The sequence below is a fragment of the Petromyzon marinus genome, chromosome 53 (assembly GCF_048934315.1).
Source record: "Petromyzon marinus isolate PM22_M1 ecotype Great Lakes invasive population chromosome 53, UKy_Petmar_22M1.pri1.0, whole genome shotgun sequence".
Lineage (NCBI taxonomy): Eukaryota > Metazoa > Chordata > Hyperoartia > Petromyzontiformes > Petromyzontidae > Petromyzon > Petromyzon marinus.
The window spans coordinates 10645529-10670763 of NC_133719.1; the positions used below are offsets into that span (position 1 = coordinate 10645529).

The 25235-nt window shown below is 51.2% G+C and overlaps 1 protein-coding gene and 1 long non-coding RNA gene across 6 annotated transcripts in view; one reads left to right on the top strand and one right to left on the bottom strand.

The window, feature by feature from the left end:
* LOC116954025 (regulator of G-protein signaling 7-like) overlaps positions 1–23905 on the bottom strand; it is a 62852-nt gene extending 38947 nt beyond the window's left edge. For 3 of the 5 annotated variants that reach the window (XM_032974417.2, XM_076052016.1, XM_076052014.1), the window contains exons 1-2: positions 23751–23905; positions 22464–22556 (exon numbers count right to left, since the gene is read on the bottom strand). In XM_032974417.2, the coding sequence (XP_032830308.1) occupies positions 22464–22529 (66 nt within the window). In that variant the 5' untranslated portion in view covers positions 22530–22556; positions 23751–23905. Of the gene's footprint in view, positions 1–22463; positions 22587–23750 lie in introns of all 5 variants that reach the window. The other 2 variants (XM_076052015.1, XM_032974418.2) reach the window with 2 other exon arrangements.
* LOC142905416 (uncharacterized) lies at positions 22988–23536 on the top strand. The gene is made up of 3 exons (XR_012929581.1): positions 22988–23195; positions 23242–23334; positions 23502–23536. It is a non-coding gene; the product is annotated as an uncharacterized LOC142905416 (long non-coding RNA).
* Positions 23906–25235: the final 1330 nt, after the last annotated feature.

Consider the following 25235-nt stretch of genomic DNA (forward strand, 5'->3'; position numbering starts at 1 on the left):
TTGTTTTATTTTACGAGGTAAGGCCCACTGTAGCTGTGTAACTCTTTTTTCAGAAGCGGACCTGGCCATCACAAATGATAGCCCAACGAAGCGGCTAACCACGTGGGCGCTTTATAGGGGCCAAACACTCTGAACGCGTTGATGTTGATTCATAAAAGATTAATGACGGAACGGCGGCCAATGAACGGAACGCTTCCGAGGGGAAGGGGCTTCCGCCGAGGAGACGGAGCTATGTAAATCGGCTCGTGTGCCGGGGCCGCTGTTGGCGGATCGCTACATCGTGAGAGACGGTGAGATGTTAACTACCTCGCCTGGTATACAGGAGGTCGTGGGTTCGATCCCGACCCTGACGCCTGCTGCTGCTGTATATTTGGAGTTTGCGTGTCTCTCTCTCTCTCCCCGTGGTCGCGTGGATTTTTCTCCGGGTCCTCCGGTTTTCCCCCTCCACATTAAGAATCAACATCACGCGTTCAGAGAATTTGGCTGCTCTACATTTCCACGCGATGATGATGATGATGATAAGCCACTTCGTTGAGCTGTCGTTTGTGACAGCCGGGTAACTTCCGAAAAAGAGTTATACAGATCAGTGGGGCCTTATCTGGTAAAATATTAAAAAATATTAAATAATAAGTTAATAAAGTGGATTTTTTTAAAGTTTAGGACCACAAGCGGGACAACCGAAAGCTGTACAGGACAACCACAAAACACCACGCCGTGGGATTACATTGTTTCATAAACAGTACAAAACCCGTGACCCAAATGCTGTGGCTGTCACCACACGGCCTTCCTATACCCGTGTCGAGATCCGCGTGGTTTTTGTCCAACATTGGCCACGGGACATATATATGAAAAAACGTGCCTTTAGTTTTAATAATGTAAAGTTACACCATGTACCGGTACTAAGAGTGCGCACGCGTGCGTGAATGGGGAGCAGCGGTGCAGCGCTTAGCGTGCTACGTATGCACACGTGTTGAACTTCTTTCGCACCGTACATAGCCGACCGTGATAATCGGAGGTGGGGGGGGGGAAGGACAGCAAACGAACCCGCTCACTGCTAACATCAGTCGTGAATATCTGAACCGGTGCGGAGCTTCTCCTAGGTCGACTCAGCCTCAAATGAGTAACTGCTCAGCCTTAATCCAGACCACGACGTCAAAGAGAGTGAACTCTATGGCCACCGTCTCGTGTGAAACCACCGACTCCCGACAGGTGAGAACCCGCGGCAGTCCCGACAACGGGCGGCAGTAACACGAGGACTCCACCAGGGTCTAATTTCGTCATCATTAGGACTCATCAGCAAAGACCTCCATCCCAGCACGTGGCAGTAACACGAGGACTCCACCAGGGTCTAATTTCGTCATCATTAGGACTCATCAGCAAAGACCTCCATCCCAGCACGTGGCAGTGACACGAGGACTCGACCAGGGTCTAATTTCGTCATCATTAGGACTCATCAGCAAAGACCTCCATCCCAGCACGCGGCAGTAACACGAGGACTCCACCAGGGTCTAATTTCGTCATCATTAGGACTCATCAGCAAAGACCTCCATCCCAGCACGTGGCAGTAACACGATGACTCGACCATGGTCTAATTTCGTCATCATTAGGACTAATCAGCAAAGACCTCCATCCCAGCACGTGGCAGTGACACGAGAACTCGACCAGGGTCTAATTTCGTCATCATTAGGACTCATCAGCAAAGACCTCCATCCCAGCACGCGGCAGTAACACGAGGACTCGACCATGGTCTAATTTCGTCATTATTAGGACTCATCAGCAAAGACCTCCATCCCAGCACGTGGCAGTGACAAGAGCACTCGACCAGGGTCTAATTTCGTCATTATTAGGACTCATCAGCAAAGACCTCCATCCCAGCACGTGGCAGTAACACGAGGACTCGACCAGGGTCTAATTTCGTCATCATTAGGACTCATCAGCAAAGACCTCCATCCCAGCACGTGGCAGTAACACGAGGACTCGACCGGGGTCTAATTTCGTCATTACTAGGACTCATCAGCAAAGACCTCCATCCCAGCACGTGGCAGTAACACGAGGACTCGACCAGGGTCTAATTTCGTCATTATTAGGACTCATCAGCAAAGACCTCCATCCCAGCACGTGGCAGTAACACGAGGACTCGAAACCAGGGTCTAATTTCGTCATCATTAGGACTCATCAGCAAAGACATGCAAAGACCTCCATCCCAGCACGTGGCAGTAACACGAGGACTCGACCGGGGTCTAATTTCGTCATTACTAGGACTCATCAGCAAAGACCTCCATCCCAGCACGTGGCATTGACAAGAGGACTCGACCATGGTCTAATTTCGTCATTATTAGGACTCATCAGCAAAGACCTCCATCCCAGCACGTGGCAGTAACACGAGGACTCGACCAGGGTCTAATTTCGTCATTATTAGGACTCATCAGCAAAGACCTCCATCCCAGCACGTGGCAGTGACAAGAGCACTCGACCAGGGTCTAATTTCGTCATTATTAGGACTCATCAGCAAAGACCTCCATCCCAGCACGTGGCAGTGACACGAGGACTCGACCAGGGTCTAATTTTGTCATCATTAGGACTCATCAGCAAAGACCTCCATCCCAGCACGTGGCAGTGACACGAGGACTCGACCAGGGTCTAATTTCGTCATCATTAGGACTCATCGGCAAAGACCTCCATCCCAGCACGCGGCAGTAACACGAGGACTCGACCAGGGTCTAATTTCGTCATTAGGACTCATCAGCAAAGACCTCCATCCCAGCACGTGGCAGTAACACGAGGACTCGACCAGGGTCTAATTTCGTCATCATTAGGACTCATCAGCAAAGACCTCCATCCCAGCACGTGGCAGTGACAAGAGCACTCGACCAGGGTCTAATTTCGTCATTATTAGGACTCATCAGCAAAGACCTCCATCCCAGCACGTGGCAGTGACAAGAGGACTCGACCAGGGTCTAATTTCGTCATTATTAGGACTCATCAGCAAAGACCTCCATCCCAGCACGTGGCAGTAACACGAGGACTCGACCAGGGTCTAATTTCGTCATTATTAGGACTCATCAGCAAAGACCTCCATCCCAGCACGTGGCAGTAACACGAGGACTCGACCAGGGTCTAATTTCGTCATTATTAGGACTCATCAGCAAAGACCTCCATCCCAGCACGCGGCAGTAACACGAGGACTCGACCAGGGTCTAATTTCGTCATCATTAGGACTCATCAGCAAAGACCTCCATCCCAGCACGCGGCAGTAACACGAGGACTCGACCAGGGTCTAATTTCGTCATCATTAGGACTCATCAGCAAAGACCTCCATCCCAGCACGCGGCAGTAACACGAGGACTCGACCAGGGTCTAATTTCGTCATTAGGACTCATCAGCAAAGACCTCCATCCCAGCACGTGGCAGTGACAAGAGCACTCGACCAGGGTCTAATTTCGTCATTATTAGGACTCATCAGCAAAGACCTCCATCCCAGCACGTGGCAGTGACAAGAGGACTCGACCAGGGTCTAATTTCGTCATTATTAGGACTCATCAGCAAAGACCTCCATCCCAGCACGTGGCAGTAACACGAGGACTCGACCAGGGTCTAATTTCGTCATTATTAGGACTCATCAGCAAAGACCTCCATCCCAGCACGCGGCAGTAACACGAGGACTCGACCAGGGTCTAATTTCGTCATTAGGACTCATCGGCAAAGACCTCCATCCCAGCACGTGGCAGTAACACGAGGACTCGACCAGGGTCTAATTTCGTCATTATTAGGACTCATCAGCAAAGACCTCCATCCCAGCACGTGGCAGTAACACGAGGACTCGACCAGGGTCTAATTTCGTCATCATTAGGACTCATCAGCAAAGACCTCCATCCCAGCACGCGGCAGTAACACGAGGACTCCACCAGGGTCTAATTTCGTCATCATTAGGACTCATCAGCAAAGACCTCCATCCCAGCACGTGGCAGTAACACGATGACTCGACCATGGTCTAATTTCGTCATCATTAGGACTAATCAGCAAAGACCTCCATCCCAGCACGTGGCAGTGACACGAGAACTCGACCAGGGTCTAATTTCATCATCATTAGGACTCATCAGCAAAGACCTCCATCCCAGCACGCGGCAGTAACACGAGGACTCGACCATGGTCTAATTTCGTCATTATTAGGACTCATCAGCAAAGACCTCCATCCCAGCACGTGGCAGTGACAAGAGCACTCGACCAGGGTCTAATTTCGTCATCATTAGGACTCATCAGCAAAGACCTCCATCCCAGCACGTGGCAGTAACACGAGGACTCGACCGGGGTCTAATTTCGTCATTACTAGGACTCATCAGCAAAGACCTCCATCCCAGCACGTGGCAGTAACACGAGGACTCGACCAGGGTCTAATTTCGTCATTATTAGGACTCACCAGCAAAGACCTCCATCCCAGCACGTGGCAGTAACACGAGGACTCGAAACCAGGGTCTAATTTCGTCATCATTAGGACTCATCAGCAAAGACCTCCATCCCAGCACGTGGCAGTAACACGAGGACTCGACCGGGGTCTAATTTCGTCATTACTAGGACTCATCAGCAAAGACCTCCATCCCAGCACGTGGCATTGACAAGAGGACTCGACCATGGTCTAATTTCGTCATTATTAGGACTCATCAGCAAAGACCTCCATCCCAGCACGTGGCAGTAACACGAGGACTCGACCAGGGTCTAATTTCGTCATTATTAGGACTCATCAGCAAAGACCTCCATCCCAGCACGTGGCAGTGACAAGAGCACTCGACCAGGGTCTAATTTCGTCATTATTATGACTCATCAGCAAAGACCTCCATCCCAGCACGTGGCAGTGACACGAGGACTCGACCAGGGTCTAATTTTGTCATCATTAGGACTCATCAGCAAAGACCTCCATCCCAGCACGTGGCAGTGACACGAGGACTCGACCAGGGTCTAATTTCGTCATCATTAGGACTCATCGGCAAAGACCTCCATCCCAGCACGTGGCAGTAACACGAGGACTCGACCAGGGTCTAATTTCGTCATCATTAGGACTCATCAGCAAAGACCTCCATCCCAGCACGCGGCAGTAACACGAGGACTCGACCAGGGTCTAATTTCGTCATTAGGACTCATCAGCAAAGACCTCCATCCCAGCACGTGGCAGTAACACGAGGACTCGACCAGGGTCTAATTTCATCATTATTAGGACTCATCAGCAAAGACCTCCATCCCAGCACGTGGCAGTGACAAGAGCACTCGACCAGGGTCTAATTTCGTCATTATTAGGACTCATCAGCAAAGACCTCCATCCCAGCACGTGGCAGTGACAAGAGGACTCGACCAGGGTCTAATTTCGTCATTATTAGGACTCATCAGCAAAGACCTCCATCCCAGCACGTGGCAGTAACACGAGGACTCGACCAGGGTCTAATTTCGTCATTATTAGGACTCATCAGCAAAGACCTCCATCCCAGCACGCGGCAGTAACACGAGGACTCGACCAGGGTCTAATTTCGTCATTAGGACTCATCGGCAAAGACCTCCATCCCAGCACGTGGCAGTAACACGAGGACTCGACCAGGGTCTAATTTCGTCATTATTAGGACTCATCAGCAAAGACCTCCATCCCAGCACGTGGCAGTGACAAGAGCACTCGACCAGGGTCTAATTTCGTCATTATTAGGACTCATCAGCAAAGACCTCCATCCCAGCACGTGGCAGTAACACGAGGACTCGACCAGGGTCTAATTTCGTCATTATTAGGACTCATCAGCAAAGACCTCCATCCCAGCACGTGGCAGTGACAAGAGGACTCGACCAGGGTCTAATTTCGTCATTATTAGGACTCATCAGCAAAGACCTCCATCCCAGCACGTGGCAGTAACACGAGGACTCGACCAGGGTCTAATTTCGTCATTATTAGGACTCATCAGCAAAGACCTCCATCCCAGCACGCGGCAGTAACACGAGGACTCGACCAGGGTCTAATTTCGTCATCATTAGGACTCATCAGCAAAGACCTCCATCCCAGCACGCGGCAGTAACACGAGGACTTGACCAGGGTCTAATTTCGTCATTAGGACTCATCAGCAAAGACCTCCATCCCAGCACGTGGCAGTGACAAGAGCACTCGACCAGGGTCTAATTTCGTCATTATTAGGACTCATCAGCAAAGACCTCCATCCCAGCACGTGGCAGTGACAAGAGGACTCGACCAGGGTCTAATTTCGTCATTATTAGGACTCATCAGCAAAGACCTCCATCCCAGCACGTGGCAGTAACACGAGGACTCGACCAGGGTCTAATTTCGTCATTATTAGGACTCATCAGCAAAGACCTCCATCCCAGCACGCGGCAGTAACACGAGGACTCGACCAGGGTCTAATTTCGTCATTACTAGGACTCATCAGCAAAGACCTCCATCCCAGCACGTGGCAGTGACAAGAGCACTCGACCAGGGTCTAATTTCGTCATTATTAGGACTCATCAGCAAAGACCTCCATCCCAGCACGTGGCAGTAACACGAGGACTCGACCAGGGTCTAATTTCGTCATTATTAGGACTCATCAGCAAAGACCTCCATCCCAGCACGCGGCAGTAACACGAGGACTCGACCAGGGTCTAATTTCGTCATTAGGACTCATCAGCAAAGACCTCCATCCCAGCACGTGGCAGTAACACGAGGACTCGACCAGGGTCTAATTTCGTCATTATTAGGACTCATCAGCAAAGACCTCCATCCCAGCACGTGGCAGTGACAAGAGGACTCGACCAGGGTCTAATTTCGTCATTATTAGGACTCATCAGCAAAGACCTCCATCCCAGCACGTGGCAGTAACACGAGGACTCGACCAGGGTCTAATTTCGTCATTATTAGGACTCATCAGCAAAGACCTCCATCCCAGCACGTGGCAGTGACAAGAGCACTCGACCAGGGTCTAATTTCGTCATTATTAGGACTCATCAGCAAAGACCTCCATCCCAGCACGCGGCAGTAACACGAGGACTCGACCAGGGTCTAATTTCGTCATTAGGACTCATCAGCAAAGATCTCCATCCCAGCACGTGGCAGTAACACGAGGACTCGACCAGGGTCTAATTTCGTCATTATTAGGACTCATCAGCAAAGACCTCCATCCCAGCACGTGGCACTGACAAGGGCACTCGACCAGGGTCTAATTTCGTCATTATTAGGACTCATCAGCAAAGACCTCCATCCCAGCACGTGGCAGTGACAAGAGCACTCGACCAGGGTCTAATTTCGTCATTATTAGGACTCATCAGCAAAGACCTCCATCCCAGCACGTGGCAGTAACACGAGGACTCGACCAGGGTCTAATTTCGTCATAATTAGGACTCATCAGCAAAGGCCTCCATCCCAGCACGTGGCAGTAACACGAGGACTCGACCAGGGTCTAATTTCGTCATTATTAGGACTCATCAGCAAAGACCTCCATCCCAGCACGTGGCAGTAACACGAGGACTCGACCAGGGTCTAATTTCGTCATTATTAGGACTCATCAGCAAAGGCCTCCATCCCAGCACGTGGCAGTAACACGAGGACTCGACCAGGGTCTAATTTCGTCATTACTAGGACTCATCAGCAAAGACCTCCATCCCAGCACGTGGCAGTAACACGAGGACTCGACCAGGGTCTAATTTCGTCATTATTAGGACTCATCAGCAATGGCCTCCATCCCAGCACGTGGCAGTAACACGAGGACTCGACCAGGGTCTAATTTCGTCATTATTAGGACTCATCAGCAAAGACCTCCATCCCAGCACGTGGCAGTAACACGAAGACTCGACCAGGGTCTAATTTCGTCATTATTAGGACTCATCAGCAAAGGCCTCCATCCCAGCACGTGGCAGTAACACGAGGACTCGACCAGGGTCTAATTTCGTCATTACTAGGACTCATCAGCAAAGACCTCCATCCCAGCACATGGCAGTAACACGAGGACTCGACCAGGGTCTAATTTCGTCATTATTAGGACTCATCAGCAAAGACCTCCATCCCAGCACGTGGCAGTGACAAGAGCACTCGACCAGGGTCTAATTTCGTCATTATTAGGACTCATCAGCCAAGACCTCCATCCCAGCACGTGGGAGTAACACGAGGACTCGACCGGGGACTGGTTTCGTCATCATTAGGACTCATCAGCACAATCGTCGATGTTCGCTGCCGGTATATGCCTCTGGGAGCCCCCTATATGGGAAGGATGTTGGTGATGGGTGGTAACGTTGGTGGTGATGTTGGCGATGATGGTGATGTTTGGTGAAGGTGGTGATGATGATGATGGTAGTGATGGTGATGTTGGTTATTGAGGTGATGGTGTTGATGTAGGTGATGATGGTAGTGATGTCTTTGTTTTTGTTTTTGATGTTGGTGATAGTGGGGAGCGGTGGTGTAGCGGTTAGCGCTACACTGCGCTACAAACCCGGCGACCCGAGTTCAATTCCCGCTCATGGTCAACACCAGTGACAATTATCGGGACCGGTCTTGGGCGTCCTCTAGGTCGACTTAGCCTCAAATGAGTACCCGGTGCGGTGTGTAGTAAACATCGCCACTGGGGAGACAAAGGCGGCTGGGGCGTGGTGCTGGCCACCCACCCCCTCGTGTGCCGTGCCGGATTTTGTAGGTGCTCGCTAACAGCACTTGTCCCGATAGTCTGTTAATGCTGCACGGGAATCTTTGTCTTTGATGTTGGTGATAAAGGTGATGTTCGTTTATGCTGGTGATCGTGGTGATGGTAGCGATGGTGGCGGCGGTGATGGCGCGTGCGTGCCACACATCTGTATGCAGCACGCGTGCCGCGTAGAGAGAGAGAGGAGAGAGCACTGCACGGGGTGGGGATGGGGGGGAGAGGAAGAGATGGAAGAAAGGTGACGAAAATGAGGAGAGATGGTGAGAGAGATGGAGGGGTGAGGGAGAGGGATGGAGGGGTGAGGGAGGAAGGAAATAGATGGTGAGAGAGATGGAGGGTGAGGGAGGGAGGAGAGAGATGGAGGGGTGAGGGAGGGAGGAGAGAGATGGAGGGGTGAGGGAGGGAGGGGAGAGATGGAGGGGTGAGGGAGAGAGAGAGGGTGAGAGAGATGGAGGGGTGAGGGAGAGAGGAGAGAGATGGAGGGGTGAGGGAGAGAGAGGGTGAGAGAGATGGAGGGGTGAGGGAGGGAGGAGAGAGATGGAGGGGTGAGGGAGAGAGGAGAGAGATGGAGGGGTGAGGGAGGGAGGAGAGAGATGGAGGGGTGAGAGAGAGAGAGGGTGAGAGAGATGGAGGGGTGAGGGAGGGAGGAGAGAGATGGAGGGGTGAGGGAGAGAGAGAGTGAGAGAGATGGAGGGGTGAGGGAGGGAGGAGAGAGATGGAGGGGTGAGGGAGAGAGAGGGTGAGAGAGATGGAGGGGTGAGGGAGGGAGCGGGAAGAGGAAGAAGAGATTGTTTGAAAGAAATGGGGCGGACGGGGGCTCGGTGTAGAGATGAACTTAGACTGTCCTGGTCGGTGACCCATAAAACACCTCTGCATCCAGCACACCACATCCAGTTCACCACTCACTCTGGCTGAGGCTCCCTTCTTCTCGGGTCTACCGGCGACCCGCCACGTATTCAGTGACTAAATGAATCCCCGATTCTATGTGTGTATGTTGAACTTCTTTCGCGCCATACGTAGCCAAAAAACTAAACACAAAAAGCAGTTCAAAAGTGATACATTATTAATCGAGACGATTTAAATGTGCGTAGCTCCCAGTGGTTTCATAATATCGGAAGGAAGAGCGTTCCAGACGGCCGCAGAAGCGCGTCCACCACCCGACCCAACCAGATGACCGCGCAGTGTGTGACCTGCACGAACGTTTTGTCGCGCCAAGTTCGTTCACGTTTCAGCGCTCGCCTTGGGGGGTGAGGACGAGCCGCGGATTCTCGCGGACGAAATCGGCGATCGAAAACCAAAACGACGGTGAGCGGAACAAAAATGCAATGCCAAAAGGTGGCGGAGGTCATCTTGTGGGGATTCGAGAAGGCATAGATTAATTGATTGACATCGATCCTTAAAGCTCGGGAGACTCGCGTTTAAATTTGGCTTTTACCAGAACACAACCAACTCCTTAAACCACGAAACGTGTTAAACTCCTTACACCACGATACGTGTTAAACTCCTTACACCATGATACGTGTTAAACTCCTTACACCATGATAAGTGTTAAACTCCTTACACTACAATACGTATTAAACTTTTTACACTACAATACGTGTTAAAGTCCTTACACTACAATACGTGTTAAACTCCTTACACCACGATACGTGTTAAACTCCTTACACTACAATACGTGTTAAACTCCTTACACCACGATACGTGTTAAACTCATTACACCACGATACTTGTTAAACTCCTTTCACCACAATACGTGTTAAACTCCTTACACCACAATACGTGTTAAACTCCTTGCACCGCGATACGTGTTAAACTCCTTACACCACGATACGTGTTAAACTGCTGACACCACGATATGTGTTAAACTCCTGACACCACGATATGTGTTAAACTCCTGACACCACGATACGTGTTAAACTCCTTACACCATGATACGTGTTAAACTCCTTACACCACAATACATCTTAAACTCCTTACACCACGATACGTGTTAAACTCCTTACACCATGATACGTGTTAAACTCCTGACACCACGATACGTGTTAAACTCCTTACACCATGATACGTGTTAAACTCCTTACACTACAATAAGTGTTAAACTCCTTACACCATGATACGTGTTAAATTCCTTACACCACGATACGTGTTAAACTCCTTACACTACAATACGTGTTAAACTCCTTACACCACGATACGTGTGAAACTCCTTACACCACGACACGTGTTAAACTCCTTACACCACGATACGTGTTAAACTCCTTACACCACGATACGTGTTAAACTCCTTACACTACAATACGTGTTAAACTCCTTACACCACGATACGTGTTAAACTCCTTACACCACGATACAGTGAGGGAAAAAAGTATTTGATCCCCTGCTAATTTTGTACGTTTGCCCACTGACAAAGAAATGATCAGTCTATACACTTAATGGTAGGTTTATTTGAACAGTGAGAGAAAGAATAACAACAAAATCCAGAAAAACGCATGTCAAAAATGTTATAAATTGATTTGCATTTTAATGAGGGAAATAAGTATTTGACCCCCTCTCAATCAGAAAGATTTCTGGCTCCCAGGTGTCTTTTATATAGGTAACGAGCTGAGATTAGGAGCACACTCTTAAAGGGAGTGCTCCTAATCTCAGCTTGTTACCTGTATAAAAGACACCTGTCCACAGAAGCAATCAATCATTCAGATTCCAAACTCTCCACCATGGCCAGGACCAAAGAGCTCTCCAAGGATGTCAGGGACAAGATTGTAGACCTACACAAGGCTGGAAGGGGCTACAAGACCATTGCCAAGCAGCTTGGTGAGAAGGTGACAACAGTTAGTGCGATTAATCGCAAATGGAAGAAACACAAAAGAACTGTCAATCTCCCTCGGCCTGGGGCTCCATGCAAGTTCTCACCTCGTGGAGTTGCAATGATCATGAGAACGGTGAGGAATCAGCCCAGAACTACACGGCAGGATATTGTCAATGATCTCAAGGCAGCTGGGACCATAGTCACCAAGAAAACAATTGGTAACACACTACGCCGTGAAGGACTGAAATCCTGCAGCGCCCGCAAGGTCCCCCTACTCAAGAAAGCAAATATACATGCCCGTCTGAAGTTTGCCAATGAACATCTGAATGATTCAGAGGACAACTAGGTGAAAGTGTTGTGGTCAGATGAGACCAAAATGGAGCTCTTTGGCATCAACTCAACTCGCCGTGTTTGGAGGAGGAGGAATGCGGCCTATGACCCCAAGAACACCATCCCCACCGTCAAACATGGAGGTGAAAAAAATTATGCTTGGGGGTGTTTTTCTGCTAAGGGGACAGGACAACTTCACCGCATCAAAGGGACGATGGACGGGGCCATGTATCGTCAAATCTTGGGTGAGAACCTCCTTCCCTCAGCCAGGGCATTGAAAATGGGTCGTGGATGGGTATTCCAGCATGACAATGACCCAAAACACACGGCCAAGGCAACAAAGGAATGGCTCAAGAAGAAGCACATTAAGGTCCTGGAGTGGCCTAGTCAGTCTCCAGACCTTAATCCCATAGAACATCTGTGGAGGGAGCTGAAGGTTCGAGTTGCCAAACGTCAGCCTCGAAACCTTAATGACTTGGAGAAGATCTGCAAAGAGGAGTGGGACAAAATCCCTCCTGAGATGTGTGCAAAGCTGGTGGCCAACTACACGAAACGTCTGACCTCTGTGATTGCCAACAAGGGTTTTGCCACCAAGTACTAAGTCATATTTTGCAGAGGGGTCAAATACTTATTTCCCTCATTAAAATGCAAATCAATTCATAACATTTTTGCATGCGTTTTTCTAGATTTTCTTGTTGTTTTTCTGTCTCTCACTGTTCAAATAAACCTACCATTATAAATATAGACTGATCATTTCTTTATCAGTGGGCAATCGTACCAAATCAGCAGGGGATCAAATACTTTTTCCCTCACTGTACGTGTTAAACTCCTTACACCACGATACGTGTTAAACTCCTTACACCATGATACGTGTTAAACTCCTTACACTACAATACGTGTTTAACTCCTTACACTACGATACGTGTTAAACTCCTTACACTATAATAAGTGTTAAACTCCTAACACCACGATACGTGTTAAACTCCTTACACCATGATACGTGTTAAACTCCTGACACCACGATACGTGTTAAACTCCAGACACCACGATACGTGTTAAACTCCTTACACTACAATAAGTGTTAAACTCCTTACACTACGATACGTGTTAATCTCCTTACACCACGATACGTGTTAAACTGCTTACACTACAATAAGTGTTAAACTCCTTACACCATGATACGTGTTAAACTCCTTACACTACGATACGTGTTAAACTCCTTACACCACGATACGTGTTAAACTCCTAACACCACGATACGTGTTAAACTCCTTACACCATGATACGTGTTAAACTCCTTACACCACAATACGTGTTAAACTCCTAACACCACGATACGTGTTAAACTCCTGACACCATGATACGTGTTAAACTCCTTACACTACGATACGTGTTAAACTCCTTACACTACGATACGTGTTAAACTCCTTACACCACGATACGTGTTAAACTCCTGACACCACGATACGTGTTAAACTCCTAACACCACGATACGTGTTAAACTCCTTACACCACGATACGTGTTAAACTCCTGACACCACGATACGTGTTAAACTCCTGACACCACGATACGCGTTAAACTCCAGACACCACGATACGTGTTAAGCTCCAGACACCACGATACGTGTTAAACTCCTTACACCACGATACGTGTTAAATTCCTTACACCACGATACGTGTTAAACTCCTTACACCACGATACGTGTTAAACTCCAGACACCACGATACATGTTAAACTCCAGACACCACGATACGTGTTAAACTCCAGACACCACGATACGTGTTAAACTCCAGACACCACGATACGTGTTAAACTCCAGACACCACGATACGTGTTAAACTCCTGACACCATGGTACGTGTTAAACTCCTTACACCACGATACGTGTTAAACTCCTTACACCATGATACGTGTTAAACTCCAACCTCCCCCCGTGACACCGCGAGTTCCACCGCCGACCCTCAAAATATTCCCGTGTCGCGCCACCACGCAGCAGAAAACCTAAAGTTTTGTGAAGATTTAGAAAACATCTGCAAGTAAAAAAATCATAGATAAAAGGTTGTTGTGTTAGATCGAGTAAATATAAATGCGTAGTTAAACCTGCCACCACCCGACACAGCCCAAGTATTAAGGTGTGTCACGTGGTTAGTAAGGTTTATCACGTAAACAAACCTAAATTCATTGGCAGTGTAGGGTGGTGGCGGGTTTGACGACACATTCACATTCACGCGATCTCACGCAAAAAACCTATATTATGGATAATATTGTTCGGGAACGCCTACGTGTTAATTAAATAAATAACCTATTTCGATCTGCGACTGTTCCTGCGGGCTCACGGTCATGCGGACAACTGATGGCCTCCCGACCATTGCTCTCAAGGGTAACTGGCCTACTCTTCCACGCCAGCCAGATGTCTTGCAAGTACGGTGAACTTGTTTCTCACCGTACGTAGCCAGCCGTGCCGCGGTGCTCAAGCAAGTGCGTGAAGGAGGGAGAGATGGCAGTGCCCACAGTTGACTCCACCACACGTGGCGAGCCAATCACAGACTAACAGAGGCAGTGGAGGGGGAGGTGGGAGGGGGGTTAAGAAACTTGCCCCATTGCTTCAGCTGCCACGCCGGGACATCGAATCGGGTCTAAGGGTCTCTGTTTGAGTGTTTCGGTCTTTGTGCGAATCTATAGATATCCGTGTGAGTCTATGGGTCTCTGTGAATCTATGGGTCTCTTCATGAATCTGCGAGTCTCTGTGGGAATCTATGGGTCTCTACGTGAATCTATAGAGCGCTGTGTGAATCTGTACATCCCCATATGTGTCTATTGCTCTAAGCGTCTGAGTGTGTGGGTCCTCTATGTGAGCCTATTGGTCTTTTTGCAAGTCTACGAGTCTCTGTGTGAGTCTATAGGTCTCTGTGTGAGTCTATCGGTCTGTGAGTCTATGGGCCTCTGTGTGAATCTATGGGTCTCTGTGTGAATCTATAGGTCTCTCTGTGAGTCTATGGACCTCTGTGTGAATCTATGGGTCTCTGTGTAGGGGAGACTGAGAGAGATCAGATAAGCGCGACAGAGAGAGAGGTAGAATAGGGGAGAGCGAGAGAGAGTAGTGGAGAGTGAGACAGAGTAGGAGAGAGAGATAGAATATGGGAGAGCGAGAGAGAGTAGTGGAGAGTGAGACAGAGTAGGAGAGAGAGGGAGAGTAGTGTAGAGTGAGACAGAGTAGGAGAGATAGAGATAGAATAGGGGAGAGCGAGAGAGAGTAGTGGAGAGTGAGACAGAGTAGGAGAGAGAGGGAGAGGTAGAATAGGGGAGAGCGAGAGAGAGTAGTGGAGAGTGAGACAGAGTAGGAGAGAGAGGGAGAGGTAGAATAGGGGAGAGCGAGAGAGAGTAGTGGAGAGTGAGACAGACAGAGTAGGAGAGAGAGGGAGAGTAGTGGAGAGTGAGACAGACAGAGTAGGAGAGAGACGGACAGATAGAATAGGGGAGAGCGAGAGAGTAGTGGAGAGTGAGACATATTTTTGACTTTAAAACCACTTTTATTGCTGCCAGCAGCAACAGTATTGGAAGTCGACTTCAATACGAAACACAAATTCACCAGCAACAAATAACCAAACACAATTCTTTAAAGAAACGCACACGTGGCGCTCAACGCGCCATGCACAACACAAAAGCGTCACGTGGTGGTGGTGGTCGCGCACGCCACGAGCGAGCACGTGAGAAGGTGAACACGAGGGTGCCGTTCACGCCGGTACAGAGAGGGGGGCTTGTCCGCCCCCCCCCCCCCAGCGTTCGAAGAAGACGCGCGCGTCACCGCCATTAGTGTGGTTGCGTGCTCCAATCGGAGCCGCGCCTTGAGCAGGCCCCTGGACACTGCCACCACAGAGCAGCCGTCAGTGTCGCCTTGCAGCATCCAGAGAGAGGTAGAGTAGGAGAGAGAGAGAGAATAGGGGAGAGGCAGAGAGCATCGTCGAGAGCGAGAGTAGTGGAGACTGAGAGACAGAGAGAGACCCCCGGGAGACGGACGACGAGAGCTGTGAGACAGACAGAAGGAGACTTCGAGACAGAACTTACGGGGGGGGGGGGGGGGGGCACCGCTCAGTGCTGTTGCTCGCGAGTGTGCAGGCGGTGTAACTGCACTGGGGCCCATACGGCCTCCCTACCACTCGTGTAACACCACTGACTTAACCATAGCAATTACCACGAGTGTAATAACACCGACTTAATAACAGTAGCTGCTATTACAGACGCGTGAGTTGCAAGCCCAGTCTGCTAGACATTACACCGCATACATGCATCATCCGTCAACCCAAACAACGCCGTTAACGAGCGCTGCGATTAGTCTATCCCCTGTTGTGAACACGACCGAGATGCAGTCGCCATGGTCGCTGTGGTCTCCGTGGCACAAGACTCTTTCGGAGCTCAAGACGCAGACCCAGAAGGTGTGCCCGGTGTCAATTTAAAGCTGCGCCGTAATAATCCGGCTACTCACTCGACAAAGCAGTAGCAGGCAATTAAGTTGCACACTATCGGCGAGAATAACAATAATATATAATAATTAAGATTAAAAGGTCGCCCTTAAAAGCTACTCCTGTATTCCAGTCGAGGCCGTAAACATCTCCTAGCCACCGTGATGATGATGATGATGAGAGAGGGACGCAAACTCCAAATATACAGCAGCGGGCGTCAGAGTCGGGATCGAACCCCATGACCTCCTGCATACCAGGCGAGCTAGTTAACATCTCGTAGCCACCTTGATGATGATGATGAGAGAAAGACGCAAACTCCAAATATACAGCAGCGGGCGTCAGAGTCGGGATCGAACCCCATGACGTCCTGCATACCAGGCGAGGTAGTTAACATCTCGTAGCCACCTTGATGATGATGATGAAAGAGGCAAACTCCAAATATACAGCAGCGGGTATCAGAGTCGGGATCGAACCCCATGACCTCCTGCATACCAGGCGAGGTAGTTAACATCTCGTAGCCACCTTGATGATGATGATGAGAGAAAGACGCAAACTCCAAATATACAGCAGCGGGCGTCAGAGTCGGGATCGAACCCCATGACCTCCTGCATACCAGGCGAGCTAGTTAACATCTCGTAGCCACCTTGATGATGATGATGATGAGAGAAAGACGCAAACTCCAAATATACAGCAGCGGGCGTCAGAGTCGGGATCGAACCCCATGACCTCCTGCATACCAGGCGAGGTAGTTAACATCTCGTAGCCACCGCAGCGCCCGTGCGCGTCAAGGCGGGAGGAGAAGGCGAGAAGGAACCGGAGGAGAGAACGACTCCAAGAGACGAGACGGGGGAACTCGCGAGAGAGACAGAGGGGCGGGGGTCTGTGAACAAGAGGGTAACATCTGTTCGTGTCTCTTGGAAGGTTGCACTTTGGCGGCCAAATGCATGCACCTGGATTTTTCGATGTTTCCCATCTCGGTTTCTGAACGCGATTTCGTTACGCCATCTCTCTCGCTCTCGCTCGCTCACTCGCTCTCTCGATCCCTGGCTGCGTTGAAATGCATCTCGCATCGCACCGGTTCCGGTGATCGTTTCCCGTTTCCGAATTTGTTGAGAACACAAAAAAAAACCTCTCTGACAGCCTTGGGGATTGTCCGTTAGCATCGGATCAATATTGTTTTCCTGGGCTAGAATCCGAATATAATTCTCACATTACAATTTCTTTTTTCGTATGAACTTATTCATTTTTCTCACGTCTCTGTTGCTGGCCGGGAACTCAAACAGACGCTCATCTCTCTCATTTTCCATTAAAATGCCGAAATGCACAATAGCTTATTAATAAGAATAATGAATAAACATATATATAATTACGAATGCAAATCACATCTTAAAAACACCGCAGTAGAATTTGTCACGCACCGTAGGGTTTATTTTTTATTTTTGCACAGAGCATTCGTGGGAGGGTAGGGAACCACAGACAGGCGAGAAGACGGGACAGAAAACTGGCCCTGCCAATCAATCGCCAAATCTCAATGCTCCTACACTGAGATTGCTTACACTTCACAATTTGTATCTTACCAGGTAAGGCCCCACTGATCTACGTAACTCTTTTTCAGAAGCGACCTGGCAATCACAAACGATTGCCCAACGAAGTGGCTTATCATCACGTGGAAATTTGTAGCGGCCAAATAATCTAAACTCGCGATGTTGTTTCTAAATCTGGAGGGAAAAACCGGAGGAACCGGAGAAAAATCCACGCGACCAGAGAGAGAGAGACACGCAAACTCCAAATATACAGCAGCAGGCGTCAGGGTCGGGATCGAACCCACGACCTCCTGCATACCAGGCGAGGTAGTTAACATCTCACCACCACGGCGCACAAGTCCATTCATTAAGTGTACAACTGTTTAACGATTTCCCCCCCCCCCCCAATGTAATTTTTTTGTCTCCAATATAAATCATTTACTCAATAAAATCATTGAGGAACTTGATAGGTTTCACCCTGCCCCTACGCGTGAAACCACTCTTAGAGGCCACAAGATTTGTGTCCTAATCAAAAACACGACGGTCGGGGCAGTGCCATCACAATTGTGACGCTCGCGCCTCACACGAGAGAAGAGGGTGAGCCTCGGTTCGAGTCCTAACCCGGGTGGAGTGTCGCCTTTCTATGCGGAGCTTGTGAAGTTATCTCCTCTCTGTTCTGCACGGGTTTCCTCCGTAGTTCTCCGGTTTCCTGCACTAGCTTAAAGGAATGCACGCACGCACAATGTGGCCAGAACATCCCATTGCGGACAGACTCCACTGCAACTAAGGGGCCGTCCATAAATGACGTCACGCGATTTTGGACGATTTTTGACCCCCCCCCTCTTCGTCACACGACGTCACAAAAAGTCAGACCCCCCCCCCAAAAAAAAATAAAACATGCTTAAAATCTATTGTCATTGTAGTGCGTATTTAATGTGCACTCTGATGTTGTAGGAGAAAACATTTATTAAAAAGTCTATTTAAGTAGAACGTGTTGTCTATATTTATTTAAAGTTGCGCATTTTGATGTGACGTCACATTTCTCAACCCCCCCCCCCTCGTCACACATCGTCACAAATGTCTGACCCCCCCCCCCCCCCCTCCAGGTGCGGGACGTCATTTATGGACGGCCCCTTACTCAAATGGGATCAAAGACAAAGGCCCCCGTGTAGTCTTAACAGACTTTAGGGGCAAGTGCTGTTAGCGAGCACCTACAAAGACTGGCACGGCACACGAGGGGGTGGGTGGCCAGCACCACGCCCGACCTTTGCCTCCCCAGTGGCGATGTTTACTACACCGCACCAGGTACTCATTTGAGACTGAGTCGACCTAAGGGAGGCCCAGGACCGGTTCAGATAATTGCTGTCACTGGTGCCGGCCGTGAGCGGGAATGGAACTTGTGTCACAAGGTTCGTAGCGCAGCCCGCTGACCGCTACGCCACCAGTCCCCATATTGCAGCAACAACATTGCCAGCCTACTGCAAAGAACTAAACCTTGTCACGTCCCCTGTTGAAAAATTCCGAGCTAAACAGAGCATAATCATAACGTAATCTTCTTCTTCCACGCGTTTGTTCCACTCACGTGGGGTCCGCCGTCCTAGCCAACCTTCTCCACGCTGCCCTGCGCCATCTCTCTCCGCTCCTCAGGCCACCACGGTCCGATCGCGACACATCGCCCCCCCCCCCACCTCTCCTTCTGCCTTCTTCCTCTTGATCTCATTCCTTCCACTCGCACCTTCTGAGCCACGTAATTTTCCTGTCATCTCTCAACATGACCGAACCGCTCCACAACCCTTTCTCTCTCTCTCTCATCTTCTCTGTGATTTCTACCACCTTGAGTCTTCCCCTCGCTTCTTCATTTCTCACCCCCCTGTCCTTCCTTGTTGAACCCAACACCCACCACGACATCCTCATCCCTGTGACTGCCATAGCGTGGTCCTCCCTGTTTCTTGTGCCCCAGCACTCGGTCCCATACAACAGCTCTTGCCTCACCACCGTCTTGTACTATACACTACACTATACACTACACTATACACTACACTATACACTACACTATACACTACACTATACACTACACTATACACTACACTACACACTAAACTATACACAACACTATACACTACACTTTACACTACACTATATACTACACTACACTATACACTACTATACACTACACTATACACTACACACTACACTATACACTACACTAGACAGTACTTTACACTGCACTATACACTACACTATACACTACACTATACACTACATACTTTTCCCTTCAACCAAACTGGGACCCTCTTTATCGCACACCGCACCGGTCATCTCTCGCCATTTCAGCCACCCAACCCGTGTTCTTGTTCTCATCTCTCCTTCCAGGGATCCATCGGCACTACGTCGTTGCACCCAGCTACTTAAACTCGTTCCTCTTCATTGACTGGTCACTTTCAATGTGCAATCTTCCTCCTGCATTATTTCCACTGAAATGTGCCACCATATACTCAGTCTTTGTCCGACTGATCCTCAACCCATTACCTTCAACCTTTTGCACCCAGATCTTCAAATCATCTTCCACTAACCCCTCTGCTTTCAACCGCATATCGCATCGTCGTCTGCGAACATCATACATAATCATGAAGTAATAGTAATACGTAACAACATATTTAGTAAGGCGTGTAAACCCCATTGTTTCGGCGATCACCATTTCACCACCTTCGTGGCTGTCTTCGTCTGCTCAGTTAAAAATCGGTGAACACAACGTTGCTACTTACTTGCCAGACATTTCTGCACGCGTGGAAAACCGGTTTTGTTTTGACCGGTTCATTCACGTGGTTACCAGTAAGGCAAAGAGCAATACCATTTTAACTCAACCATTGGTGGGAGTGAGCTCGGTAAGATGTGGTCAGGGTCAGGGTCACGGTCAGTCAATGCCTCGTGTGGGGTCAGATAATGGCTAAGAACCAGCGCGGGTGATGAGACGTCGCAGCGACCCTGAATAAGCAGGGACACATCACGGATCTTCAGGGTTGGGTTACTCGATGCTTGAGAGATTCATGACGGAGTTTGCAGCCAAAGCATGGAATACGTCACTATAAGTTCGCAACTCATCACGCACAGAGCGCTTTCCACAAAAAGACCACACGATGCCTTTGCTGATCTCGTCCAGGAGCCATAAACCACACGGACTCCGGTCACGCTCGCAGTAGCAGCGGCTTTGGGCCGGCTGTCGAACAAAGGCGGTGGTCACCGCTTCGCGCGGCGCTTTCAGACGCGCGGCCGTCTGGAACGCTCTTCCTTCCGATATGAGGAAGCCACTGGAGCTACGCACTTTTAAACCATCTAGATTCAAACCGAATTTCTTTAAAACAGTTTTGCTTGCGTTTAGATTCTTGTCCTTCCCCCGCACCTCCGATGAGCGCGGTCTGCTACGTACGGTGCGAAAGAAGTCCGACGTACTGTAACATCCATGCACGGAAACACGAGCCAATGAGATGGAGCCCGATGGGGTTTGGGTCGCAGCGAGAGCGTGGAGGCTGGCGACAAGCCTGGGTAAGAGTTGGGGGCCTTCTTCCAGCAGTGGATAGACCGTGGTGGTGGTGGTGGTGATGATGGGGTACCTTCACGTCGGTGGGTCAAGGGGCCAGGTCAAGGGGTCCGGTCAGGTGGGTTCAGCCAGAAGGAAGTTCGGAAGCTGGAGGGCGACGTGAGGGACGGTTGAACGGACCTTAGGGCCCGGACCGGGGGGTGTGGGGTCGGGGTCAAGTGAGGTCAGATTTTAAAAAAAACCCCCGGGCTTGGTTCAGGTGAGGTTGGATCGGACAGGGTTCACCGTGGGTCCAAGCAACCTGCTTGTTTACTCTGCGGCCCTCCCGTAGTGTGCGTGTGTGGTTTTTTGAGGTTGCGCGGTGCGCGTGTTGTATTTGGCACGACGTCCGACGTTTCGCTCCGCGTGCTGCTGGCAGCTCCTTCAATGAGTGCCGCTGTTGTTGAAGGAGGCGCCCAACACGCGGTACAACACGAAACACACGTGGGGGAGGCTATGGTGGTGGTGGTGGGTTCGTCCGGGCGAGCTACGCTGCGCTACGAACCCGGCGACCCGAGTTCGATTCCCGCTCACGGCCGAACACCGGTGACGATTATCTGAACCGGTCCTGGGCCTCCCCTAGGTCGAATCGGCCTCAAATGAGGACCCGGTGCGGTGTATGGTAAACATCGTCACTGGGGAGACAAAGGCGGCCGGGCGTGGTGCTGGCTACCCACCCCCTCGTGTGCCACAGTGCCGGCCTTCAAAGGTGCTGCTCGCTAACAGCACTTGCCCCTACACTCTGTGAAGGCTACACGGGGGATCTTTGTCTCTGGTGGATCTGTCCAGTCGGGGCGGGCGAGGAGGGCGAGGATTTTGATTGGAGACCGCACCCGGTCAGGGTGAGTCGGGTGAGCAGGCGTGGGGTGAGGCGGTGTGGGGTGAGTGAGGTGGAGCGAGGTGAGCTAGTGTGGGGTGAGGCGGTGTGTGGTGAGGCGGTGTGCGGTGAGGCGATGCGGTGTGGGGTGAGGCCGTGTGGGGTGTGGGGTGAGGCGGAGTGGGGTGAGGTGGAGCGGGGTGAGGTGATGTAGGGTGATTGAGGTGGAGTGGGGTGAGGCGGTGTGGGGTGAGGAGGCGGCGACGCGGGGTGAGGAGGAGGAGGAGGAGGCGCCTCACCTTCCTGTACACGATGGTGTTGGGGGTCTCGTCGGCTGAGCTGGCGCCGCGTTTCCCTTGGGCCATGGCTCGGGCTCGACACCACCACCGTCACTACCACCACCACCGTCACCACCACCGTCACTACCACCACCACCGTCACCACCACCACCGTCACTACCACCACCACCACCGTCACCACCACCGTCACCACCACCACCACCACCGTCACCACCACCACCACCACCGTCACCACCACCGTCACCACCACCACCACCGTCACCACCACCACCACCGTCACCACCACCACCACCGTCACCACCACCACTACCGTCACCACCGTCACCACCACCACCGTCACTACCACCACCACCGTCACCACCGTCACCACCACCACCGTCACCACCACCACCACCACCGTCACCACCGTCACCACCACCGCCACGCGCAGGTCGCGGCCGCTCCGGTGCTCTCCGCCTCAGCCACGAGCCAGGCGGGGATCCTTGACGCCCAATTCGGACCCCCCCCCCCCCGATTCCAGCTAGGATCCCAACTCCAGAATTGGATGATGTCGTTAATTAAGAGGCATGGGGACACGGAGATGCTGATGCTGACTGTGGTGGTGGTGGTGGTGACGATGGTGGTGGTGCTGACGATGGTGGTGGTGCTGACTCCACGCGCTCCATCCGTCACTCTGTGATGTTGATTTGCCTGCGTCAGTGTGGGCTGTCACGGTGTGTGAGGTGTGTCACGGTGTGTGAGGTGCGTGTGGTGTGTGAGGTGTGTCACGGTATGTGAGGTGTGTGTGATGTGTGAGGTGCGTGTGGTGTGTGAGGTGTGTGTGAGGTGTGTGTGTGACGCGTGAGGTGAGGTGTGTCACGGTGTGTGAGGTGTGTGTGACGCGTGAGGTGAGGTGTGTGTGGTGTGTGTGAGGTGAGGTGTGCGTGGTGTGTCACGGTGTGTGTGAGGTGTGTGTGGTGTGAGGTGTGTGTGAGGTGTGTGAGGTGTGTGAGGTGAGGTGTGTGAGGTGTGTGTGAGGTGAGGTGTGTGTGGTGTGAGGTGTCACGGTGTGTGAGGTGTGTGTGAGGTTTGTGTGTGAGGTGTGTCACGGTGTGTCACGGTGTGTGAGGGGGATTTGTTTGCTGTGCGTGTGTGTGTGAGAGAGAGAGGCTGTGGGATGGTGTCAGTAGTATATGGCTGGTGTGCGACTGGGCTTCAGGGTGTTGTACGCGGTGGTGTGTACGCATGTGTGTATCTCTGTGTATCTCTCTGTATGCGAGTGTGAGTATCCCTCGGGTCTGTGTCTACCTCTATGGGTATCTGTCTGCTGTATTTATTCATCCATCCATCTCTGCCCGCTGCTGTTGTTTCCGCTGCCGAAGGAAGAAGACGAAGCAGCAGCAAGCAAGCAGCGTCTCAGACGCACGCGCTATGCGGAGTCCCGTGAGGGAGCGCGGCCCCGCCCCTTCCCCGTAGCCCCGCCCCTCCCCCACAGCCCCGCCCCTCCACACAGCAACCCCCATAGCCCAACTCCTCCCCACATCCCCGCCCCTTCCCCAAAACCCCCCTCCTCAGAGCCCGCCCCTCCTCTACAGCCCCGCCCCTCTTCCACAGCCCCGCCCCTCCCCCACAGCCCCCATATCCCAGCCCCTCCCCACATCCCCGCCGCTTCCCCCTAACCCCCCCTTCCCAGTCTCTCACCCCCTCCCCTTCCCCTCACAGCCCCTCCCCTCTCCCCCCAACAGCCCCCCCCTACCTTCCCCTCCTCCATAGCACAGCCCTATTTTAAATTAGCTCCGCCTCCACCCCTCAAGGCCCCGCCCCCTTCGCAAGGGGGCCCGCCCATTTCTTCCAAGCCACCCCCCCCTATTTTTATAGCCCCGCCCCTTTTCCTCCAGTCCGTACTGGACATCTGTGGAAATATACGAGCTTTATAGCTCATCGGATTCATTCATTTAATTCATCGCGCATAGTTGGCGAAGGACCGTTGTGTGCCCTCTTGCGACAGCATTCGCATGAACGGTTTTGCTTGCTTATAATTAAAATAATTATTATACTGACAGGATGGTTTAGTTTGTATTTGTATGTGTTTGGGAGATTTGTTTACCTTTTATTGTACTATGCACTACTATATATTTTTTGTACTGTTTGTTGTTGTAACGTTCTTATCCCGTGACCTGAATGGACATGTGTGAAAAAGAGCTTCATAGCTCATCGGATTCCTGCTCCAGTAGAAATATTCTGATTTTGATTTCAGATAGCCCCGCCCTTTCCCCCTAAGACTCCGCCCTCTTAATCATGACTCCGCCCCATAGCAACCTGAAACCCCCAACACCTCACCTTAACAACCACTGCCCCGCCCGCCCGCCCACCCCTCCACACCCAATTGAATTGAATGCTGCCCGCTGGACACAGAATCCCGCCCCTTTCACCTGAAAAACCTCGCCTCCAAAACCCAACCCCCGCCCACACGTTCATCTCATTATGCAAGACACCGCCCCTATCATGTTAACCACGCCCCGTTTTGTCCACCCTCCCCTCCCCTCCCTCCTCACCCCCTCCCTTCCCAGCCCCCCCCCCTCCTCACCCCCTTCCTTTCCGAGCCCCCCCCTCACCCCCTCCCTTCCCACCCCCCCCTTCCCTCCTCACCCCCTCCCTTCCTAGCCCCCCCTCCCTCCTCACCCCTCCCTTCCTAGCCCCCCCTCCCTCCTCACCCCCTCCCTTCCTAGCCCCCCCCCTCCCTCCTCACCTCTCCCTTCTCAGCCCCTCCCTCACCCCCTCCCTTCCTAGCCC